Genomic DNA, 24081 nt, shown 5'->3' with positions numbered 1-24081 from the left:
CCTGCAAGGTGATGCACAAACACAGCTGTGATGTGTGTACATACACCCAGAGCTGCAGACATAGCCATGCTGAACGGAAACTCCTCCAAACAGACAGTAAACAGAACAGATGACATTAGAGAGGCTGAATCTGCCAGAGAGTTATGAGATTTGAGCAAGAGAGGAGGGGAGTGTGACGGTCAGCAGCTGCCTCTCTGGCCTATTCGACTTCTTCTGTCGATGAATCAATGCTGCTTGTCCTTGAGCCATTATTCATATGAGACCAGCCAGTGAGCCGCCTGGCCTCTCACACATCACACGGCTATCTAAACAAAACGCAGAGCAAAAGCCTTGTCTGCTTGCGATCAATGGCATTTCATCTTCTAATCAGCTACCAACCTGGAGGATGGTTTTGTTGGCAGCCAGACCCATAATCCACATTGGATTAGAACGTTATTAAACATAGTGAGTGTCAGCTCTTACACTTAAGATCTCAGTGGCTACCTCACAGACTTTAAGACAAAACTGGATTAGAAGAATCAAAGTTTTTTTTTTTTTTTTTTTTTTTAAACACAACAAGCTAATGGGGCTGGTAATGTCTTTGCTGTGTTGTTTTAGCAGTATAGTGAAGCTTCAATACACTTTCCTGATTATCCTCCACTCCCCTTGAATACAAAAGGGATGGTCAATATCATATAGCAGAGAGGCGTCTGCAGTTTTTTAATATCTGTCTTGCCTCCTGAGTTCTGCCTCAGTCAGAGTCCGATCAATGCCACAGTCTTTGAGCTATAGCTTGCTACAACGGAGGAGCTGAGCGCCTTTTAGATTTACGAGGAAATATCGGCGAGAACAGAGCTCAGATCTGAAACTGTCTCAGAGCTTGCCAAGGAGGATTAATCTGAGGGTCTGGTGGTTAATTAGGCAGGCAAGGCTGAAGCATATCGGAAGAGAAAGGAAAGGGTTAAGTTCGGTGAGGAAGCAGACAAAGGCATCAGAGTCAAACATAATATGAATCATGGAGAGAATATAACTTCACATCAACTGTGCAAACAAAAGAAATGACTAGGTCAAAAAAGGATAAGTAGTAGGGAAGTGAGGCTGCTGAGGTGCAGGGGTAGAGGTGTTGATTTTTTTTTTCTGGTTAGCAGTCTTAACCTAAAGAAATTAGGACACCTCAGGGATATATAAACAAATGACAGATATGTGTTTGCCTCTGTAAATGTAATTTGTGCCTAGAAAACAGGGTTTGTGTTTCCTTTCTTTTAAATTTCATTAAATCTTTTTTACCTATCACCTCAGAAGCAGTATTCCAAACCACAGACAGGGTCTGTAGGGTGGGAGGGTGGGTGGTTGGGGGCAGGGGAGGCAATAAAACTCTAAATGAAAAACAATCCATTCAGATCAAATGTAATCAGCAGGAGGACTGATAGGCAGACAGAACTGCAGAGCTGTCAGTACGCCCCCTCCTTGCTCAAACAAAGACGGAGCAGAGCAGGAAAGGAGAGGAGAGTGGAGTGGGATGGAGAGATCACGCCAATGGGAGGGGCAGCGGATGGGGAGGAAGCCAGGATATAAGGATGATGGGTTTTTTTTTTTTTGGGGGGGGGGGATGTTCTGCAGTGATATAGCTGGTCTGGCTCCCAGTGAGCTGGATATTAAATCTCCCTGTCAAGTGCTTCCAACACTCAAGGACACCTGACACTAAGAGGAGAGCCAGCTCTGGGACAGCACATACTGTACACACAGGAGTGACAATGTGCACATTCTCAAATACAGATAAATAATAATAATTTAAAAAAAAAGATCTTTCCACAAGATCAAAGCAGAAAGGAAGTGGGGAAAAACAGGTTGGTAGGCTTCTGAGTTTTAAATGATGGTGCTATAAAATGTTAATTGCTCTGTCCCTTAACAAGGTTAAAGCTTTTCCTTCTCTGTGCAGCTGTTCCAGTATTTAGCCTCTTTTTAGTTTATGTTCCACCCCTACTGAGCTAGGTGATGCTTCAGTATGAGCCACAGCACCTTGATCCATTTCATTAGTGGCTAGAGTAGAGAGACATCCTAGTGTCAGCATCTCCAAGCTGGGCAGAGCCCCCATGAGACAACCCCCCTCAATTTCTTCCCACCATGGCCCTGGCCTCCAGCCCACCACTCGCCCGATCTGTTCAGCCCTGCCACAGATTAGGAGTGAAGCCACGTATGCATGCGCATAAACACATGAGAGAAGATGATTAAAATTCTGGCTTACAGCACACCCATACTCAGTCATTTACAGACACTCTGTCACAGATAACTGCACTTCTCCCTTCCATATCTTTACAGGAAATATAGGAGCAGCATTGATACAAACTGACCATCTGTGTACTTGTGGGATACAGCTAAACTGCTGCCACTTGTCTGTGTAAATAATGATAAGTGATAAAGAGACTGTGTGTGACCGGATGGAGATGATAAACATTTAATTTTCTTGATAATTGATCATTTTTAGATGCTGCATAACACACACACACACACCAACCATAGGCTTTAAACAAAAAAAGACCTGAAAGAAATATTCGTTAAAACAAGACTTGTAATTCTGGATGACTATTACTTGAACCTGAAATGTTTTTACTTAATTGTCAGAAAGGATTTTTACTATTTTATCTTAGTAATCTACAATATCAAATGAGCCTGTTTTAAATATAACTAGATGTAATTAAAAGATGTGTACCTTCATTGAAAACTTCACGTCTCTGGTTTGCTGGATGACCTACTGGATGTTGTTTCTGCTTTTTAGGAGGCCTCCTGTGTACAGCGGCCATACTCATGTTACTGTCTGTAGACACCGGGCTGCCAGGACGGTGACTTGATGGGTTTATTTGGTATTTTCGTGCTGACAAAAGAAACAGAACAATAGTTTTTTCCCCTCTTTTTCTTGGACAGCAAGAGAATAAAATTATTGCAATAAAATTAAATTATTTCCTATAAAAGTGGTCTACTTTACCCGACGCTCCCCCAACTTCTTGGCCCTGTGAATTAGGGTACTTTGCCACCCTGAGGCCTGAATACTCTGCAGCTGCAGCAACCGCTTGAGCAAAGTCGGCGTCTGTGAAGAAGGATCCATCTGATGAGCTGACTGCACTGGATCTCCCCGAAGAGACATTATCCTCTTCGGAAGCTGACCCCCATCCGTTGATCATGGAGCCCGTCACTGAGCTCTCCAGGTCCCCCATGCTGGATGCAGGCGTCTGTTCTAGCCCTCGTAGCAGCAACCTCCGTGGATGCATCTGGGGATGGTGAGGGTTTGTGTGGGGGTGGGTGTGGTGGTAGTGCATCTTAGCCACCTCTGCATCTGTCTCATCGCCGTCCTCCTCTTCCTCCAGTATGTCCTCCTCCTCCATACCATCCGTGTCCAAGGCTAACGGGGTGTTGATATACCCATATGTGTGTGAAGGAGACATGGGCCTGGGAGGGGGTGGGGGGCTCACAGCATGGCGCCTATAAAAAATGAGAAGAAACTCATAAACTGTAGAGTTTTTTGCATCATTAAATCATAGTTACCCAGTTATGGAAAAAACAACCTAATCGTCCCATGTTTTAGCCAATTGACTACAAATGAGGTGCTTTACTGTTGATGATGCTGATGATCTTCTGATGTCACATTAGAAGTTAAGTTTTGATCACCCCAATGATGTGAATTTGCTAATTTATTTTAAAATGGCTTCTCTGTGGAAGATGAACTTCAAATTCATTATGGCATCCCCCCCCTTCAGGCACAATAACAGGGATGAGTTTTCCAAAACAGTTCTATCTCACAGCTGGATTTCTGCACAATTATAATCATTGACAAAAATACATTTGACTAAATTTACGCTGATGTGCTACCTATTTGAAACACATTTAAAAAAACAAAACAAAAAACCCCCTAAATGTTCTACTGCTTGAATCCCCGTACTATACTGAAATGAACTGCAACAAATGACTCCCTAGAAGGTAAGAAATCAGTCTAAAACCTAAGATATGCTTTTGAAAAATGGCCAACGGTGCACACAATATACAGACGATATACATGGAGTTTAATGGGCTCAATCAGGAAAACAGCCATGAATTTCAAATGCAAAGTAAATCATGTTTCTTTATGAGGCTTTAGAGAATAGATACATTTCTTGAGGATTTTTTTTTCTTTTCAGCAGCTGAGTGCTCTTATTCTGCTACTTTATTCTTGCAGACAGCTTGACATCATGCTGCTGTACCTGCGTTCATGGCTGTCTGGGGCATCCTGGAGCATCGGCTGCATCTCCTCCTGGGGTGAGGGGGTGAGAGTGGCTGTGGACTGGTGACTGTAAGACACGGCAGCAGGGGAAGAAGCTGCCCCACGGATGGGAGGAGTGGGCCCCCTCTCCATCTCTTCTTCCTCCTCCAGCTCATCAGGCTGCAGGTACATGTGAGAGGGGGGCATGGGGCACTGCATGTCTGGATCACAGCTGCCCGCAGAGAGAAACAAGCCTCATTACCTTCATATCGCTCAGCAAAAACATGAATGTTTTTTTTTTTAATTGAAGCCAGAAAACATCCTCTAAATATTCATGTCAGCCTTCTATCAGAGTCTGACATGAACCTAGCACTAATGGACAGAAAATGCTCGGGGCAATTGTTTGGAATGAATGTGGAGAAAAGGCAGCCGCAATGAACTAGTATTTAAATATACTGTCAGATCAGATGACCATTTAGACATGTCCCACCTTTCTTCCATCGGTAGAGAGTATTCCTCTGTGTTCCGAGTTGGGGGTGGGTTTGCAGGAGGAGGGGGCAGAAGGTCAGCCCAATTCATTGTGCTTTGTTTGGGTACTTTGGGGGTGCGCACTCCCTTCTTTTGACCCTGACTCCCTGTTCACAAAAGGGAAAACGATCATTCACAGGACCGCTACAGATACACATACTCTCTGTCTCTAAAAATCACATCAATTATTAATGCTGGAGAAATCACAAGGTAACAAAGATACTGACAGCAGAGACAATTGACATTAATAAGGCTGACTGACAAGAAAACGATAATTTTACATGTGAGAGTGAAAAGGCTAATGCAACTCTCCAATTTATGTAAGTATGCCCATACTGCTCAGAAATTAAATGAGGGGAAATACTATAAAACAGCTATTTCCCTGAAGGGGTATAACCCAGTATGAAGAGAAAAGGTAGAAGGAAAACAGCAGAAAAGGGTCCAATTAATAGAAAACTATTAAAATTGTGAACCAATGAGCTGTGATGTGCAGGCAGCACTAAAGGCTGCTCCTTAATGGCTTGAACTTCAAACGCAATATCAGAATGGATACATGGCATTAAGGTGGCAGTGTTGCATGCCGTCTGCAATGTGTTATCATTTGTCCTTGTCCAAAGACAGACATTGAGGCCATGATGAAATTAGGCTGCTCCATACTGGAATTAAAGTAAAGCCAATTAACGGAAGTAATGCAAAATAAGCAAGGACAAACACAGAAATAAAAAGTACAAAGCAGAATAACAAACACAAAATAATTTGAAGATGCATTTCCTTTTATCTAATTTGCTTTAAACATCCTTGGATGATGTTGCATAAAGAAAACAAAAAACAATGGAAACATGCTCTCATGCCTTTGTTTCAAAGTACTGTTGGCACTTGTGTTTTATTCACCATGTTTCCACACTGAAGGCTTTGCTTCAAGATGGGCTAACATGCAAATTAATCAAATTACAATTGAAAGCATATTTTATTAGTGGCTCAAAGTGATTTAAAGCCTTTGAGAAAACTGGGATTTTAAAATGGAGCTTGAGGGTATATGTGATTATAGAATTCATAGTAATAATTTAGCTGGAAAAATAATATTTTGCCTTTTTTTTTTTTCTTCCTGCGAACATCGAATGAGAGTCTGTGTTGATTTGTATAACAGCCGACTGCCCGACCTGAAAAAACTCCTGTCCTTGATCCTCTAACCATCTTACCGGAGGTACTACTGCTGCCCCGGTCAGAGCTGTTGTAGGAGCCCCCAGTGTGGCTGTCATGAGTCTGGCTGTAGGGAATTGTGGCTGGCATAGGGCTGTCACCTCCTCTGTAGCGATCTGGTGGTGAGGATAGTGAAGGATATAGTTATTGCAGGGAGGCAGGCAAACAGGGACACCACAAAGACGACTACTTTGTACTAAACAAAGATCACCGCTTTACATTAGAAACGTTAAACAATATATGGAGTGAAATGAGATTACACCGAGAACTATGTATTTAGCTACACATGAGGCATGCAGGTCATGCTTTCATATTCATTCTCATGTGAGTATGTGAACACATGCAACAGCTGCACTGAAATCTTAAAACTATCACACCAGCTGTGGTTCCTTTCTGCAGGTACGACCAGGTGATGATAGCTTCATTCAAAGCATCTTTAAAGATCTTTGAGTTATCTTTATCTTTCCTTTAGAAATCTGACACCAAGGATAAACTCTCACACCTGCTTTCGTTATAAAACAAGACACCCCAGATACCAAAAGATGATAGCAATTCAAGCCTGGCCCTCATTTAGCAGTAAAGATTCTACTTGATTGCGTGGAGAGGTTGCATGAATGCCATACAGACAGGCAGAAAGACAGTGATGGTGCTTTTGTTGAATGAAAAGGACTGAGACAGAGCCAAGGGATACATGAGCATGAAACTCTTCTACACGTATCCAGAGTGGGGCGAAACAGCCAGGAGAAGAGAGAAGTGAGGGAAAAATCGAGTGGAAGAAGATCATGGCTTGGAGTTGGCCTCTCTAAAGATGGCTGCTGGCTATTCCACACACTCACCCTTGTTCAGCTTGTTTTGCTCCATGATGTTGTACTGCAGCTGGGAGCTTATTTCCTGTTTCTGCTGCTGGACTGAGGGGGGCTTCCAGCAGTGTTTCTCATTCACCTCTCCTCCACCCACGAGTCCACCTCCACTCCCTCCAGTCACTCTGTCTGAGTTCATGTTGTTTCCCATAATGGAGGACTGGATGAGCTGAGTGGTGGCATAAGGTGTCGGCTGGCCCCCTGGACCTACAAAGCGGCCATCTTTAAGGTTTGGGCTGTTGAAGGTCTTCATCTCATTGATCTTGTTGGACAGGTCTACATCTCCATAGACTCCTGACTCAGGCACCATAAGGTTGGTCTGCTTGTTTTCCATCTGGTTGTTATAATTGGCGATACAGTCGGCTGAAGAACATGAGGAGGGCATTTAGTCAGTCTTTTCTACTGCTGATCAGCTTAGCAGCAGTATGCCAGTTTGGCAAAAGATTTCAAACAATAAGGCATCATTTCATCTACTGTCGAGCTGAAAAAATTAAGAAAAGCAACACATTTTTCATCTCAAGCTTTTTGAATGATCCCCACCTTCCAGAGAGACATTTCTACTTATGCTTTAAGTCTCAGTTTTGTTTGCAAAAATGACGATCTGCTCTAGGTGACTGACACAGGTTATGTTACCCCCTTCTCAGTTTCACCCATGACTCAGTGTAGGTGTCATCTGTGTTCTTTTTCTTCTGATGGTTGGGAGCGTCTTTGCTCATTGAGAGGGACGGAGACATGTCTGTATCAAAGACCTGGAATGAGGCGTGCAGTAAAAGCACAGCTTCACTGACAGATCCAATTTTCCCTGGCTCATAAAATATTCAAATCCTCCAGCAGATCTGAGAGCCAGCCTTGCGGTAAATACCAAGGACGGCCATAGGTGCGCGCAGCTCGTGCCACGTAACTCATGTTTCAGCTGCATGGAAAAGCTCAAACACTTCAAAAGGTTGATGTGTGAAAGCGCCCCTATGGCTGAGATAAAGGGACCTTAACTCGTATTTCTTTGCTCTGTCACCTAGTCAGTGATCCTTTTAATGTTCAGAATTTAGGTTTGGCACACACACAAAGCATGCGTCTGGCAAGCTCCTTAGTGTCATACAGCAGGGTGTCATGCGAGTGAGGGCTGCCTCTAGCCTGTTATTCCCTGTTAAACATCTCAGACCATGTTAAGGTAGAGTTAAACACTTCAACCTCAGAGGGGTGATTAGCACAAAGAAAAACTCAACTTGACTATAGTCTACAAAATGAATTATTAATCCTCACTGGAAAGGTTTGAAGTCAGGAGAAACTATTTAGTGGCTGGATGGATATTGGATTGAACAGCTGGACAGGAATTATGTGCTGCCCTTAAAGGCATAGTCCCAAAGTGCATAATTTAGAACATAAAGCATTTCATTGCAATCCAAGTTCCAGAGGATAGAGGTTTTTTGGTCATGGCTGTTAATTATTAATATTACGTCCTACATCATACTCTGTGTGTGTGTGTGTATGGTTTGGCAGCAATGCATAAGATTCTGAGGCCAAATATGCTTCCCTTTGTTGATAACTGTACTAGTGCTAAATAAACTAGAGGCCACCTGGTGGTGTTCTCTTTTTCCCCCCCTCACCCTACTTATCTTATCTTTGCTCTGTATTTATGCCAATACATCTCACTGTAACATACACTTATTCTTCATCACTACTTTTTCCATCTGCATTTCCAGGTACACCCTTCTCCCTCTATCATTCTCTTTTTCTCTGCTTCTGGCCATCGTCTGCAGTCCAGCCTTGACCCCTTCGCCCGCTGCACATTTCTTAAATAACTGAGCACTTAGGGGAAATTACATTACCGGGTATAACAACTGTATGGAAATCAGCAGAGCAATTTGATTAGCAACAGAGTAGAGCTATGAGCCCTGCTCAGTGTGCTCCTTTTATTTCCTGCCTAAAACAGCTCTACTTTAACCTCAGATAAATCAAACACACAAGCGCACAGCCTCTCTTAATCCTAATATTTCTCTAGGTTTTTCTTGTGGAGACCTACAGAAGGGAGCGATACACAGAATAACTCTCCAGGGAGCTAACCTAGATATCAGATTTTACTTCCTTTTGCACTGCAGATTCCCCCAGCTCCCTACATTTCTTATCTCTACAGTTATTTTGTCAAATGATTGCATTGTTGCCTTCGAGAGGAGGGTTTATTTTGGTTGTTGACTACATACGGCACTGACAAAACATGCATACCTGGTCGGCTGTATGTTGCCAAGTTGCTGTCGCTGTTGCCATTGCCAGCAGTGCAGCAGTTGATGCTGCAGTCATTGTGGTTGGAACATGAGTTGGGCCATGTGTCGGCCAGCCAGGGTTGAGTGGCAGAGTCCCCAATGTTTAGTAAACCAGGCCTGTGGACAAAAAAAAGGAGGAGGGAAAAAAACAAAAAGGGCACCAAATGGTTAACAATAGTAAGAAACCAAGCCAATGCCGCAGTGACATTTATATGAATGAACTGCAACACCCACAATAACATAATATTTGAAAGAGAAGATTATGTGAGTTTATTTATCCAGCTAAGAAGGGGAAAAGTAGAAATCCGGCTTTAGCACTTTTTGCCTTTCGGCCACACACAGGCCCAGGGAGCACATTAGAAAAAAGCCCAGCTAAATAGATTGTGTGTGCTTGGCTTGGCCATAGCCGATGACACTTTCCCTGAGCCCTCGTGAGCATTAGCGATCCGCCTGGATTAGACAGCTAGATAAAATTCTCTCCCAATGCTGCGAAATCCACGTCCTGAACAGGCAGTGAACCACAAATACTCACAGAGTAGATTCCACAGTGTCACACAATATCTCTATCATTGGAAAGTGTTTTCTTTAAGCTGTACACAAGGAGAACAGACTTGAGCAACGGAAGAAAAATGCATCCTTATCATTGTTTTGCCATCCATCTCTGTCTTGTCTCCTGTTTTTCAGCTTTAATTCAAATTCAAATCAAGCTGGCTCATTTAACAGGATTCTACTGTACTACTGGACCTTAAGCCAAGTAAAGACAGTCTGTTTTTGCTCATTGAACGAATCAATTTAGTATACAAAAAGAATGCAGGAACATATATTGTGTGAGTATCCAAATCTCTATAGAGTGACTCTGGGTTCGCGTATCGAAACAGTGAATTAGCCATGAATTACATTTTCTTATTCCCTCTTAAATGACTCATTTCTTGGATTCGTTTTGGGTAATGAACACATTTGTCTTGTACAGCCAAATACAATCTCACAATGACTCCTCAATCACCCTGGCAGTTATATGTTGATACTGAACAACCATTGTCTTTGTGCAGAGCTGACAATTCAGTCATACAACTGAATAATATAATGATGGCTTCAAGCTAACTGTTCATTAACAGAAGAACAACACACGCATACATTACAGTATTAACTATGTTTTGGACTAGAGTAAAGAGCGCATAATGAATGAATGCATATTTTCCTGTTTTTTCCCTGCTATTTACCAGTTATGTGAACACATGCCAAATGCCATCCAATGGATATACAGGTCCAAGTCCAGACATTCTTGCTGTTTATGCAAAATGCACAATTCCACTACATTAGGCGGCGTGCTGTTGCTGCTGTGTACATGCATGTAGCTCCATTAATGTTTTATGGTGATGCTACGGCACAGCCTGGTGGTTGCATGTGGTTCTCCACCATTTGGGACAAGGATGGGCACTTGGCAGACTATATGGGGCTTTGTTCCTGTAGAATTATTACATACTTAATGCAAGTCCTTACCCCTCTCCTCTGCTCTGTGCTACCTTTGAAAGGCACAGCACTCCCCCTAGTGTTTGTCAAAGAAAAGTACACAAGGCACACCCTACTAATATATTCCGGAGGTTTAAGGATTCTTTGTATTTGAAATTACATTCTTAGCATTCATTCACTTAATGCGCCTGTTTAAAAGATATTTTTTCAAAGACACTAAACAAACTCTTACCTTCCAGCACTGCTGACACCTTCTCCACCTCTTTGATATGCCACTGAAAGAGAGAAAATGAGTTTGTCGTGATTCCACCAACGTTATGATTGTCGTGATGTCCTTCTTTTCACCACAGCCATGTAAGTTCAACATAAAATTCTTTATTTGAGTTACTTATTTTCTTATTGAATTATTTATTTATTTTGAATTGCCAATTTTGTGAAAAATGATTGGGAGAAAACTGCTTTTAAGCTAGTGCTGTGTTTTTGTGTTTTGTATCAGAGCAAGTGAGTGTGTGATTGAATGCATGTGTCATCATTTCAGCTGAGTCATAGACACACACGCACACACGAAGCAACAGGAGCAGGAGGATGTGTAAGAGGCTTATGAAGAACAAAGATGCACAGCTCTTTGGTTGTCTGGCTCGGGTTCAGCGTGTTTGAAGCTCTGTGTGCTGCAAGTTGGACTCTTTCAAGGAGCTCTAAGCTGCCGGTGTGTGTGAAGGCGAGATAAACTTCTAACTTTAATTACAATCTCTTCCCTGAGAGGAGAGAAGGTGGAAGAGGGGTAGGTTGGGCCTTTGCTGTGTTGATTCCATGTCTCTCTTTCAAAACAGGAAGTGTGTGGTTTGGTCTCTGCATGTAGCCAGAGGAGATCTTATGCAAAACTAAATTATTGCAGTCTGGTTAAAGATGAAAATCAGTATAATGCTCAGTAAAATCCTGGTTTCACACAGAGTACCAGGGCAGGGAATTTCTCTCTAAAGAATCGAACCTAAACGCGCAAGCAAGGACTATGTTTCAGCTGAAAGATTTCCATGAAACAAGCCTGCCACTGCAAAATTATTCTACCTGATTGCAAGCCTCAAGGCAGACACAAAGCGCACTGCTACCGTGTAGATACAATCCCTGCACAGACAGGATCAACCAGTAGAACAACAAACACAGAGTGCACTGGATTGTCTCCTTCACGGTTACTTCCTCTTATCTATTCACACGGTTTCACATTTGCCATTTCGCTAAACACCGCCAACACCCTTTTGCACACCTCAAGGGAACAAGGAATTTCCGAGGGATGAAAGTCCACGAGTGAAAGAAGAAGGTGGAGAGAACTGTAAAGACAGACTTGCAGGGACAGAAAGATACAGATATACAAGGAGCTTTTCTTTTATCTGTTTTATGCTGTGTCACTTCAGCTCACAGATAACCTCCTTAGCTCTGCTGCCACTTGCCTGTTTAATTGGTGTGTTGGAGACTCTGGTGGTGTGTCATTCTCCTAAATCCCCTCTGAGGTTGCCAGCAGCCCTTTGATCAAGTTACCACTACTATAAAACAGATTCTTGGTACTGTGGCCTCTCTTTTTTGAGCTTTAAGTTCTGAAACAGCTCAAATATTTGCTGGAATATTTATGTGGAGGTAGACCATTGCTGTGCCAATTAATTGGGCCTTTCTTTGTTTTTTAATCAAGTGTTCCTCACCAACTTCTCTACAGCTGGTAATTTCTCTAATGATTCTATTAGGACTGTGGTTGTTAAAGCCATTAAAGGACGCTTTCCCCAACGGCAGTGAAAATGTTTCTGTTGTTATAAAATATTCTGGTTTGGTTTGTATTTAAAAGGAAACAAAGAGGACAACCTTCCCACTGAAAGAATAACATATTGAAGGACAAACAAGGGATCTTTGAATAGGTTTAGGAATCTTTTTTTGGATTTTATGGGGGATGTGTTTCTGTCATTGTCAGATTCTGATTGTTTTCTTGTGTTGTTTTGTTTGTCCTCCTTTTTTCCTGAATTGGCCTTTTTCTGTTGGGAAACTGGACTGAGATGTGCTTAAGGTTTTGAGCACACTGTTTGGTATTTTTATGTTCCAAGAAGTTTGTGAAAATGGGAAAAGGCCTGTGCTGTAGTACATTGAGTTTATAAAAACATAGATACTGTATGTACTGCAGGAGAAGGTGCTTACCTGTTGGTGTAAAAGTGAAGGATGGCACTGTTGGAAAAGACAGAGAAAGAAAGTTATTGAATTATCAGAACTATCTTTCTAAATATTAACTCCACAAAATGTATAAGTTTCGCAATACACTTCAATAGCCTGTATTCACACGCTGCATGCTGCTTGCTAGTCTTTGATCCTCTCAGACATCCCAGAGGGAAAATGAATGTTGAGCCAGCTGCTGGTTCAAGTCGTGGCCCAGACTGTCGGAGGCCTGCTGTTCAGAGGTCTCGCACTGTTGAGATGTCTGTTGCTATCTCAACACTCACATCATCACCCTCACAACTTAATTGCTCGCACAGGCATGGAAGGGGTTCTTTATTAAACATCCATCTACTGTAGTAGGGTGCCTGTTTTTGAAAACTCTTGTAGAAAATAGGATCCTAAGTATCTGATATTTACTGCAAAAAATTACTGATATCATGCTATAGTTTTTAACTTTAACTTTGTGACTTTTTCAATACAACATGTGGCAGGCAAAGAAATGCATCAAATTCTGTTTTGTTTTTTTTAAGATTATTGCAGCCCAACAAGTAATTATGGCCTGGTCATGAAAGCCTTAGTACAACATTATTTTCACATTTTCATTTTTATTTATTATTACTTTTTTTTTTTTAAAGCATTGGTTTATGAAATGGTTCAGAAACCCAATGAAAGTGGATTAAATTCTTTAATAACTTCTATATTTTTATGGTCTTTAAAATATAGTTGAGTCGTTTCCCTGTTTGAAGAAGTTAAGAATGCTCCAGTAAACACTCCAGTTGATGCAACTTTGCCCCATGCTGGTAGTCATCCAGCACACTGCCTTAAATATGTGCATTTTTTAGAAATGTTGCACTTTGCCTTCAGACTAAAACTGCTTTTGCGAAGAGACATCTAAGAAGCGGATACTACTGCTGCTGTCACATTTTTATTTCCTCAAATAATTACCTCATACAGTACCCCGTGCGAACAGATGTCCTTTAAACATCACAATCATCTTATCACGTTTGAATCTTTCCCCTTGATGCTCAAACAAATCGAAAGATATGAGTGGTTGGAAAAGATTATCTGTTTGATAAGCCTTTGAAGAAGAGACGTACCCAAAACAGTCGTGAGAAATAGAAACGTGACTAACATGCATAAATCAAGAATCAGGTTGCCATTCTCGCAGATGTTTGTTCCCAAGAGCGATGAACCAGTATGTAACCTGTGACTGTATGTAACTGCTGCTTTCTTTTCTTAAAAATGACTTGAGCTAAAAGATGTGAAGGCTTCTGTAGCATCCCATAATAACATTTGTGTTACACAGTGATGTCATTTGTAGTATTTCGAATAATGACAGAGCGCCGTGAGGTCATGAGGGAAACAAGAGAAAGCTGTTTAGACTAATTTTGCATTGACAAAATAAATGTAATCTTTTAGAGACGGCGCTAGCATATACTGTCACACACAGATACACAGTAATGCAAATTCAGCTTAGCGAAGATTGTTGATTCATGTGGTTGCAATTATACTCTTTTCAAAACAAAGACTGTGGTCTGGGAACACCAGGAGGAGAAAAAGGGGAGGTATGTCTGCCTCCTGGTTTTCTAAAGAGCTTCCATCTTCCTTTCTTTCTTTTTTTTCCTTCCAAATTTGACCAAACATCAACATATATGATTCACAGCGGGACATGAGGTAACCTTACGCTACACTGTCTTCTCATCTCTTACCTGACCTCGGATCATGACTGCATTCATTAAATATTGGTCTTCACTTTGTTTTCTCTGTAATCTAAGACATAACAAAAAACCCCCCACAATAGCTCTCACAGACCACACAGGTAAATGTGCAGGAGATCAGGATAAGCTTAGCTGAGGTCTCTTTTACTTTGAGAGACACTGCTCCCACTTTTATCATGGCTGGAGTAAATTGAGAGCACAGATAGCCACAGATTTACAGCTAAAATCATTGTTTGTGTGTGTATCAAGATTGAAGGGTCTATCTTCTCTAACCTTGGCAATCAGCAGTAAACCTAAACCTGGAAGTGAGGCTGTAGAAGGTAGCACTCACAGGCAACAGCTGCACAGCCCAAGGCCACACATTAAGCCAGCCAACACATAAATGAGACTCTGAAAGAGGGGCTAATGGCTCTCTTTATACTCTAAATATTGCGGGCAGAGGCTGGGGATGTCATGAACCTCATTACTTTAAGTCGGGTAAAAAAAAAAAAGAATGAGTTAGGCAGAGGCTATGCCAACATCCTTGAAATACAGTCTTTGAGTTTTTGAAACAAAGGTATGAGGTCCTTATTAACCAGAATGAAATAATTGGCTGCTCTGTATCTGAAGGCCTCTCTCTCAAAAGTACTTTGACCACGTGAGAATGTGTCCTTGAAAAAGCGAGATTACAGCCAGACATTATCCCTTTCCCAGCGCAGTCAGAAGGGAGTTGGTAAAAGGAGGAATTTTGGATGCCAAAATGTACTTGACTGCAAACACTCCTAACACACTCCTGCAAAGACAGCGTGACAGAAGTATGAAAACAAAATAAAAGAGGTGTTTATGCAGTACTCTCAGCAGGAGCTCACACTGCATCTTAAAGTACTCTACGGGAGACCTCACCTCCAGCGCTGCTCTACAAAGAAATCTTTGTGTTTGACAGAGAGAATGTGAGGTAGGTTGGCGTCATTTAGGGTAAAGACGATGGGGAAGACCGAATTGCGTCGCACTCGCTCACTAAATGCAGTGAGAAAACCTCACTGAAGTAAACCGGCGCCTTGAATTTGAAATTCAAGTTGATAGTTCGGTGATTGTTGAATTTGTTACACTCGTGTACTGACCTTTGCGTATACCTGCATAGCTGCTGGACAGGCCATTCCGCTTCTTTCGGTGTCTGTACAACCAGATGCTGAAGACCATGAGGATAATCCAACAAGCAGCTCCTATGCCTGCTATAAATGCCGGCTGTTTGACCACATCTGAGATCTGCTGGGACAGGGGGTTCTCCTGGTTCACTGTGTCTGTCATTCGGCCAGAAGCATCTAGAACAGTGAGAACAAAGTAGAAGTTATTTTTTGTGCTTTTTGCGATTATTAGACAGCATATTAGTAGACAGAAAAGCAGTGAAAGTGTGTGGTGGGACTTGACCCCAGGCCGCTGCATTTCAGCCATGTGGCAGTGCTAAAACTGGCACCCACAAAGTAGAAATGATTGAAGAAGCAGTATATTTTGACTTGCAAATTTTGGATGGGACAAGTGAAATAATGTGAGTTGGGAATGTGAAAACAACATTATTCAAAGCTGAAACTAAACCAAGTGGAAAAAGACTGAAATAGAGAAATACATTTAAAATAAATGGAGCCTGCACAATACATAAATAGGGATATTCTTTCTCCTGGTACATAAAAAGATTCTTCATCTCAGCGGGTATGTATGAGGCTGGGGTTGTTGTGGAAAAGGAGTTGTTTCTATAATTCAAAAGGCTTTCATTGCAAATCCCAGTCAACAATAGCAGGTGAGCATATAAAAGCAACCAGAGACATTCAAACAGAGCCTGTGCAGCATAACAGCCTGATGGAAGCGGATAGGAAAAAAGAGAGACATCATTCACACCGAGCAATAGTGGTATCATAATCATATAAATAAATCCAAAGAGATCAAGCTCAAACACAGATACCACAGTAATTAGCAAACCGGGGCACATCTGTGGAAAAACTGAGGTGTGAATGCCTTGAAGCCTGTTTCACTGTGAAATGCGCTGCTGCAAAGATGCTGGCTGTACAGCTGCTCACAACAACAACCTGCTCTCGGTCTGTTTTTCTCATCGTGACACATGAAAGATTTCTTTGACTTGCCCCAACCCCTGTCACTCTGAAATTTCTTCATGTTCTCGTTACTTTGTCTTCGTCTCTTTTTCTCGCGTCTTTCATGTTGTAGCCACTCTTCTAAACTGGCACTCTTAGCCAGAAGCAAAAACACTTCCCAAAAGAAACCAGCTCGCTGCCTTTACCCCTTCTGTATCTTTCTTTGTCTCAGGCACTGAGGCTACGTCTCCATTTGGCTGCATCCCTTCTTACTTTGCAGTCTTCTCAATTTGTGGCTCTGTCTGGCCGAGGGAACGCAGCATGTCAATGTGACTAAGCAGCCCACAAGGGACTGTACAGGTATCTAGGCCGGGATGACGCATACAAGCTCCGAGTGTGACAAATGCATTTGGGTGAAGCGCTGGTCCCCGAGGCACATTGTTCCAGTGCAGTGTTGGAACATGGCAACAATCACCACAGGAACTCTTCAAGTGAGATAAATTGTATCAGTCACAGCCAATGCTTCTTCATGCCCATCCCAGCCCACTCAATCACACATTTGAAACCAGATGGAGCTCTTTCTCTCTCTGCCTCATCCTGCTATTCATGTGTTTTCCATCTCTCCCGAGTAGGCCAGCTCAGAGCTTTGGGGAATAAAAACTGACAAAATATCTCCAAATATTTGTCCATCTAGACTAAAAGAACAAAAAACAATAAGTAAATTACAACAACTGGCCTCTGAAGCAGGCTCCGCTGTGTGTCTTAGCATTAATAACATGTCATGTCTGAGCCCGGAGTGCACGATTCATTATTGCCTTTGTTGTCTGAAGCGAAGCAGAGGCAGAAAACATTGCATCCTTGACTGGAGAATGGAGCAGGGTGCGGCAGTCAGTTCAACAGCTCTGCCACACAGGAATTTAATGTGCCTGTGTTGATCGTACTGCCAGCTACTGTAAACTAAAGCTATTTCAGACTATGCAAAAGTTGTATAAGACCCCCTGTCATTCAGACTCATCAGACTCCCGTGTGGCAGGTTTGATGATGTTTTTCTAACAATAATCACTCCAATTATAGTTTTAAAACATCGTTGATGATAAAAAAGAGAAGACAGGCAGAGGCTTGCACATGGCTGTTCCCATAAAGAAGGGCATTACATAACTGTCTGTTTACTTGGCATTAAGTCCTTTCTCTCTAAAGCTCTTAATTTAAGATGTCTGGATTAATGCCATAATTATTTGTCAAATATTTGGACTTGACTCAGTTGTGAGGATTGGCAGAAGACAAAGGCACTGAAGTAATGTTTTTAAAAAAGGAAAAGAGGGGAGAGAAGCAACAGTTGTTTCTACTCACCGAGCTGAAAGAAAGTGACATCACTCTTGACCCCTGGACCTGCACCAGTGCTGGCTGCTACCTCCACACTGTAGCGGATCCCCGGGGCCAGACTGGGAATCAGCACGGAGAAGGTTGAGCCATCAACTGTACGGTTGATGTGGTACCTAGTCTCATTCCCCAAGCACCAAATCTGCCATAACAGAGACAAAGATGAAGTGGAGATTGAGGCAATGTTATGAGCGTTTCGTGAGAACATTTAGTTTGGTAGCTGCCACTGGTCTTGTGCTCTTATAATAGGCTGGGGCCATTTTAGCACAATCTGGGTATTGCGTTTCATCTCTGAGGCAGGAAAACATGTTATAACTTACAACATTTTACAGAATATGCTCAACACAGGGTTATTATTACTTGAGGTAGTCATAACATGTCACGGAGCAGTCTCAAACCAATTAAAAACAGTAATCATCTCCTTAACCCAATTTTAGCAGAAGCTTAGAGCTGCGAGTCCCTAGAAGGGCAGCTGTCTCACAGACAAACTCCAACAGGGTCACAGAAGTATACTTTAACCTGGGATTAGGACTCAGAGACATCTCTGTCAGTCTGTTTTCTTTACCCCTCACCTCCTTCCACCAGTTAACTGTGTTAATATGCTCACTTCATCCAGCGTGTGTGTTTTTGCACTTCTGTGATGAAAACTACAAAGGCTTAAAATTTCCTGTGCATCTTAAAAATTGTGGTGAGAAGCAGTGCCGCTGGGGACTGAGCTCAGTAATGAGCAGGGAACACTCTCGAACTGTACTTAAAAACCATGAAATTACTCTAAAGTCTATCAGCAGAAAACATTTACCTGGAAAATTAACAGTGGCTTAACTTTTTCACAGGCTCTGCCTCATCTCCCTTTTTGCCACTCACCTATATCTCTTCTGACTCATAAAGGCTTTCCAATTAAAATAAAGGACTTCCACAGCATAATGTATGACAGGACAGTGCTGTCCTATATTGGCCATTGTTAAAGTGTGAATATTATCTGGTAAAGAGGTAGGACAGGGGACTAGAGTTGTTACAGAAAGAAAGATACTGAGGTCTTTTGCCAAAAGTTTACTCTCATTCTTATACACACACTACACTGATGTCTCTACTACATCTTTATTGACAGCAGGAAATAAAGGCAAGTAGTTTGTTCTTCAAAGGAAACTTCTCATTTTCATTAATACCACTACAATCATATATTATAAAATACATAATCTCCCCTAAACTCCTAAAAAACTAACATTCCATCTCTACTTCACAAACACATCTGTAATCACAGCTTAAAGCCTCACTACAGCCCAGCAAATAATAAAAGATAATAATAACATTTTGGTGAAAAATATACAACACTGATAGATTTTTACTTTTGAAATGCCACAAGATGTGTGAATTTACCACCTCCACCAGATGGCACTGTTTCACAACTGTTTCCACTAGCTTTCCAACTTTCCTGTCTCTGAGCTTTTGTCAGCAGACACAGAGGTGTACAAAGGTATGCCTCATCTAGGAATTCATTACCTTTCCATGTCTATGTATTGTCTGTTTCTCTGTTATTCTTTTATCTGAGCATCTTCACCTCTGTTTTGTCTCCTTTGTGTCTCTTTCTGAACAGTCCTACTTGCTCAGACCTGAGGTAAGTGCTGGCTGTTTGGGTTTTTTTCTTCCTTGTTACCTTGTACTCCTGGACCACCCCATTCTGCTCCTCTTCTGGAGGGGGTTGCCAGGAGACGATGATGGCAGTCCCATTGTCCCCACTCTCTGTCACTGTAACCTTACGAGGAGGGGCACTGGGGGCTGGGGAGGTAGACAAAAGAAAAAAAATGTTCATATATGATAGGGGGAAAAAAAAGCCTAAGTGCCTACAGTCTCTCCCTGCTTTCTCTGTGCAATTTAGCTGTCAGAATTTCTTCTGTGCGTGACTAAAGCTCATGTGTGAACAAATGACTAATTATCAAATTTATAAGCATTTTTTTTAAATCTGAAACATCACTTTGCTAAATGTAAGTGTTTTTTGGGGGGTAAAAGCAAACAACTGTTATTCAGAATAGACAGTTATAGTGCTGGGGCATATGCTGCTGTGTGAGCGCCAACCTGTGATGGTAATTAAGCGCACACAAAAGAAAAAAGAAAAAGTCACAGTGTGCGTGAGTGTTACAAACAGACATCATTATGAGAAAACAAACGTTATGTTTAGAACTCCAGAAACAATTATCGACACAATTGGAAACAAAGGAGAATCCAGCAGAAAAAGATCAAAACACTCCCACACATGCAACACAGAAAAACGCACGCACTCCAGTAAACACTCTGCACTACAAATTAAAATTTGCAGTTGGGTTTAAACCAAACCTCACAAGTCTGCCACAACCACACCCTTATGAAAAATGAGTATAACACTTGCACTGGGGTGTCGTATATTGCTCGCCATACCCAAGCATGCGTGAATATAACACAGTTAGCGATAACATAATCCTGCCTGCTGCCAGCAGCTGTTGTATTCTCTCACACATGCAAGCCGTGCATATAAAACTGTGTAAACATGAAAACATGCATGCACACATGCAAGCACTGAAGCACTCTCGCACACAGCCGTACACATTTACACCCTCCCCACCTTCCTCCAGCGTCTTGCCAATTTTGACATCACTGTCTGTTCCCTGGAATTCATTGAAGAAGGGGCGGACTTTGAATTCGTATGTGACGCCCTTCCGAAGGTGCGGCACGACGGCGCTGCCCTCCCCGGGGGTTCGCACCTCAAACACGGCCCATTCACTCCTCTGTTGCCCCTCTGGTGAAGGCCTGTACATCACCTTGTAGCCCTGGATGTACTGTGACTGCTGCTCCACCTAGTGAACGCAACAGGAACAGAGGCAAAGGTGGTGTCAGCTTAACTGGATCATGCATGTCACAAGTAACAGTGGAAAATGATACGGCAGCGTAATAAACTGTAGCATCACTGGACAGCCATGGATTCATGCAAAGAGGTTCGCCAGACGCAGATGGAATGGGGTGCTAACTCATCACATCACCCCTCTGTTTATCCATCCCCATCTTCTACATTTCTCCTTTCGAAAGTCTGTCTATGCGCCATTTGGAGCAGCAGTGATTTGTGCAAACCACACTATGAGGTCATTGGCCAAAGGTTCCTCCAAGTCTGGAGCTGCTTAAATAGGGCCCAGACTCCCAGAACTGCCTGTCTCATCCTGTCCTGCTCTCTACTGACTGCTAAAGTCAGGAAAGAGAATAAAAAGTGCACCTTTATACACGAAGTAGTAGTAGTAGTAGTAGTAAAAAACAAAACAAAAATACAAACAAACAAAAAATGGTGTGTAGCTGAATAAAGACATTTGTTTAAATCATAGTGATAATTAATGTTACTTCCAACATGGAAAAGAAAAGAATAACTGCTAACCAGTATGCTAATATCCCTATGAGTCCCTGTGGAAGGCAGGCAGCACTAGCTTGTAAAGATTTTAGTGATTTCTTTATCCCTCCCCCATAAAATATGCTGCTGGCTCAGGTGGTCTTCATTAAGCTGAAAACTGTGCAAGCATTTACCACAACACAAAGGAAAATGTAAAACCAAGAAACTGCACATTGAGAATAGATTTAACCCCACAAAACAAGGAAGTTGTGGTGCTCCCTCCTGTCATGTCTTTTACTGGAACATTCCAGCGAGACAGAGCAACTGGGCAGTAATGGTTTAAATCAGTCTTGACATGTCAGTATCCTTTTTACATTTCCTAAGCCCCATTTATCACTCACTATGGCACTTCATAATACCTGGGAATGCTGGGGTGGCCTTGTGTCAAAAGACAGAACTGGGATTGTTTTTGCCCCTTGGTGACCCCCATCCTATAGTCTAATATCTACTATGCAAGGAAGTCGGTGGAGCACAAAAGCATATTTGCATTGTTCCAAAAACATACATTTGCCAGATTAGTTATAGAAGGCCATTGGTACTTGTTATTTAGCTTGTACCAGAAAAGAAAAATCACCATGAGCTGCCGTTTCTACTTCTTCCTCACCCACCTATCCATTTTAACATCTGTAAGCCATTTCTACTTTAGAGCATGAGTTGGCAGCTTCTTCCTTCTCACTCGTATTATTTTAACAGCTGTCAACTGTTTTCAATCTTAGATGGCACAGTCTGGCATGGCACACACTGCTATATAGCACTACATGGCCTGTTGCAAGAGGTTGTGCTCTGAAGTCTAGCTTTTGGGTGGATGAGTGGTCCGCTATAGACAGAACTGCAAATCTTTGGTTTCTGGCCAGCTGACCAGTTCAGACTGATGCCAGATGGACACTAAGAAAACTTGGATTGTGTTCCAGGCTGCTTTCTGCAGTGTCCTTTCTCTGTACGATGCTAGGATGTTAGTGCATCTGCTCGGCTGAGTGGTCTGACAAATTGACCATAGGCCTATAACTAAACTAACCTTGAAGCTCTAGTGACGAGCTATACCAGCGATCCACTCTGCAATCTGATCCTGAGAAAAAACAAACTACAACAGTCCATTCATTGCTAAAATTATACTCACTGTCCACTGAACCCTGACAGATGAGGAGGAGAGAATAGTGGGGTTGTGCAGGTGGATGACAGCATCTCCTAGCTCCCTCTGAATCTGACGATGGTCCACACCCTGACTGGTGGGAGGGATATCTGTGTGGAGGCGAACAAAAATGAAAAATAGTGGTCATATTTTAAAACTCCAAATGTGACATTATTATATTTTTAAATTTACATCAATAAGAATTTATTATATAGTTCTCACCTTGTGTTTTCACAGCATCAGTGATTGGACTGGGATCGCTCAGCCCATAGGCATTGGCTGCCCGTACTAAGAAGAGGTAGACTGCACTGGGCTTCAAGCCCTTCAGTACAAAGGACTCAGGTTTCACATGCTCTGCCAAGGTCTGCCAGCTGCTTCCTGATGCATGACTGTGGACACACCACAAAGAGAATTAAGATTTAAAAAGCTTTAAATGAAGCCCTCCAGTTATTAGTTTGTTCTTGGCCAAGCTTTACCTGAAGGCTTCTATGATATAGGAAGTGGGCGTGGCTCCAGCATTAAGGTTTGGTTTCCAGGAAAGCGTGACAGAGCTACGGGTAACATCAGTGACCTCAGGTTTGGAAGGAGCGCTGGGGATCAGGTTTGGGTCAGTAGGTCTGTTTGGCTGGAATTGGGCCCCAGATTCTAAATGCAGAACAGAGAAAGGCAAATAATAAGGAAAACATAGTCTACTGCTGTTTTCCAACAACCAGGGGAATGTGGAACATCTCCAAGGCTTATGTCTCGTGTTCGCCTTCAGTTTAAATAAACACAATCACCAAAATAAACGAGAAAAAAAAGAATACACTTGTTAGTAAAGTGGTTAGGCTTACCTTGGACCTCTAAATAGGCTTTCCAAGAGGCCTCTCCACTGGGTGTGGAGGCAGTGCAGGTGTAGGTGCCAGTGTCACTGAGCTGAAAGAGGAGGAGGAGAAGGGAGGATGTTTGTTTAAATGGAAATTATTTAAATGTGTCCCACGGTTTCCTGAACTGGGCTCTGCCTCTTGTTATCTTCACCCTACCATCATTGCTTTTGCTTATTGACATGCCGAAGGAGTCTGTAGCAGGCAGCTGTCATTGCCTGATAATCTCAATATCATCTCCTTTTGAGCAGAAACTGGGGGAAAGCAGCTGGAAAGGCCAAAAGTGGCGGAGCATTCCTAGTCAAATGGAAAAGATTTTCACAGGATCATACACTAATTGGAGACCTTTTTCATCCACCTGAATGCCAAACATGAAAGTGACTGCTCTGTGCAACACATGTGGTATGTTTAAACCTTGATTCATGATTCATGTGCTTGTAGATGTACTGTAACTTTGCCAGACAAAGACAAGGTTCACTTGCATTTTGGAAAATGTGAACCATTGTGCAGCAAATGGGTAATTAAGTATATTTGTGGAACTGGGCATAACTGGAAAAGGGCTTATTTGTCTTTCTTTCTGACTAGTTTGTTTTGAATAAAAATAAAATTTTAATAAAATTCTATTAATGCATTAGATTCAGGGGAAAGAGTTCTTTCAGTTAAAATGCAGCAGTTTAAGAAAAACTGAAGAAACACATGTTCTCTTTAAAAAATAAAGTCAAAGTTCCAGACATCTGGATCTGGATCCAACCAAAAACAAATCAGAATTTCTTGGCTTGTAGCCTGAATTTCCTCCTAATTTAACT

General features: G+C 42.1%; 1 protein-coding gene across 3 annotated transcripts in view; it reads right to left on the bottom strand.

Annotated features, from left to right (window-relative positions):
* Window positions 1-24081, bottom strand: part of robo1 (roundabout, axon guidance receptor, homolog 1 (Drosophila)) — a 223371-nt gene that overhangs the window by 3696 nt on the left and 195594 nt on the right. For 2 of the 3 annotated variants that reach the window (XM_085430530.1, XM_085430532.1), the window contains 17 exons: window positions 23246-23327; window positions 22889-23057; window positions 22635-22801; window positions 22401-22522; window positions 20474-20705; window positions 19532-19653; window positions 17848-18019; window positions 15535-15735; window positions 12702-12728; window positions 10759-10801; window positions 9019-9173; window positions 6775-7161; window positions 5938-6054; window positions 4701-4845; window positions 4212-4442; window positions 2963-3456; window positions 2690-2851 (listed from right to left, as the gene is read on the bottom strand). In XM_085430530.1, coding sequence (XP_085286656.1) covers window positions 2690-2851; window positions 2963-3456; window positions 4212-4442; window positions 4701-4845; window positions 5938-6054; window positions 6775-7161; window positions 9019-9173; window positions 10759-10801; window positions 12702-12728; window positions 15535-15735; window positions 17848-18019; window positions 19532-19653; window positions 20474-20705; window positions 22401-22522; window positions 22635-22801; window positions 22889-23057; window positions 23246-23327 — 3028 coding nt within the window. The remainder of the gene's footprint in view (window positions 1-2689; window positions 2852-2962; window positions 3457-4211; window positions 4443-4700; window positions 4846-5937; window positions 6055-6774; window positions 7162-9018; window positions 9174-10758; window positions 10802-12701; window positions 12729-15534; window positions 15736-17847; window positions 18020-19531; window positions 19654-20473; window positions 20706-22400; window positions 22523-22634; window positions 22802-22888; window positions 23058-23245; window positions 23328-24081) is intronic. The other variant, XM_085430531.1, reaches the window with a different exon arrangement.

The sequence above is a fragment of the Copadichromis virginalis genome, linkage group LG14 (assembly GCF_057382275.1).
Source record: "Copadichromis virginalis isolate Kocher_CV1m ecotype Utaka linkage group LG14, C_Virginalis_male_GT1.1, whole genome shotgun sequence".
In the NCBI taxonomy this organism is placed as follows: domain Eukaryota; kingdom Metazoa; phylum Chordata; class Actinopteri; order Cichliformes; family Cichlidae; genus Copadichromis; species Copadichromis virginalis.
This window is presented reverse-complemented; position numbering and strand designations above follow the sequence as displayed.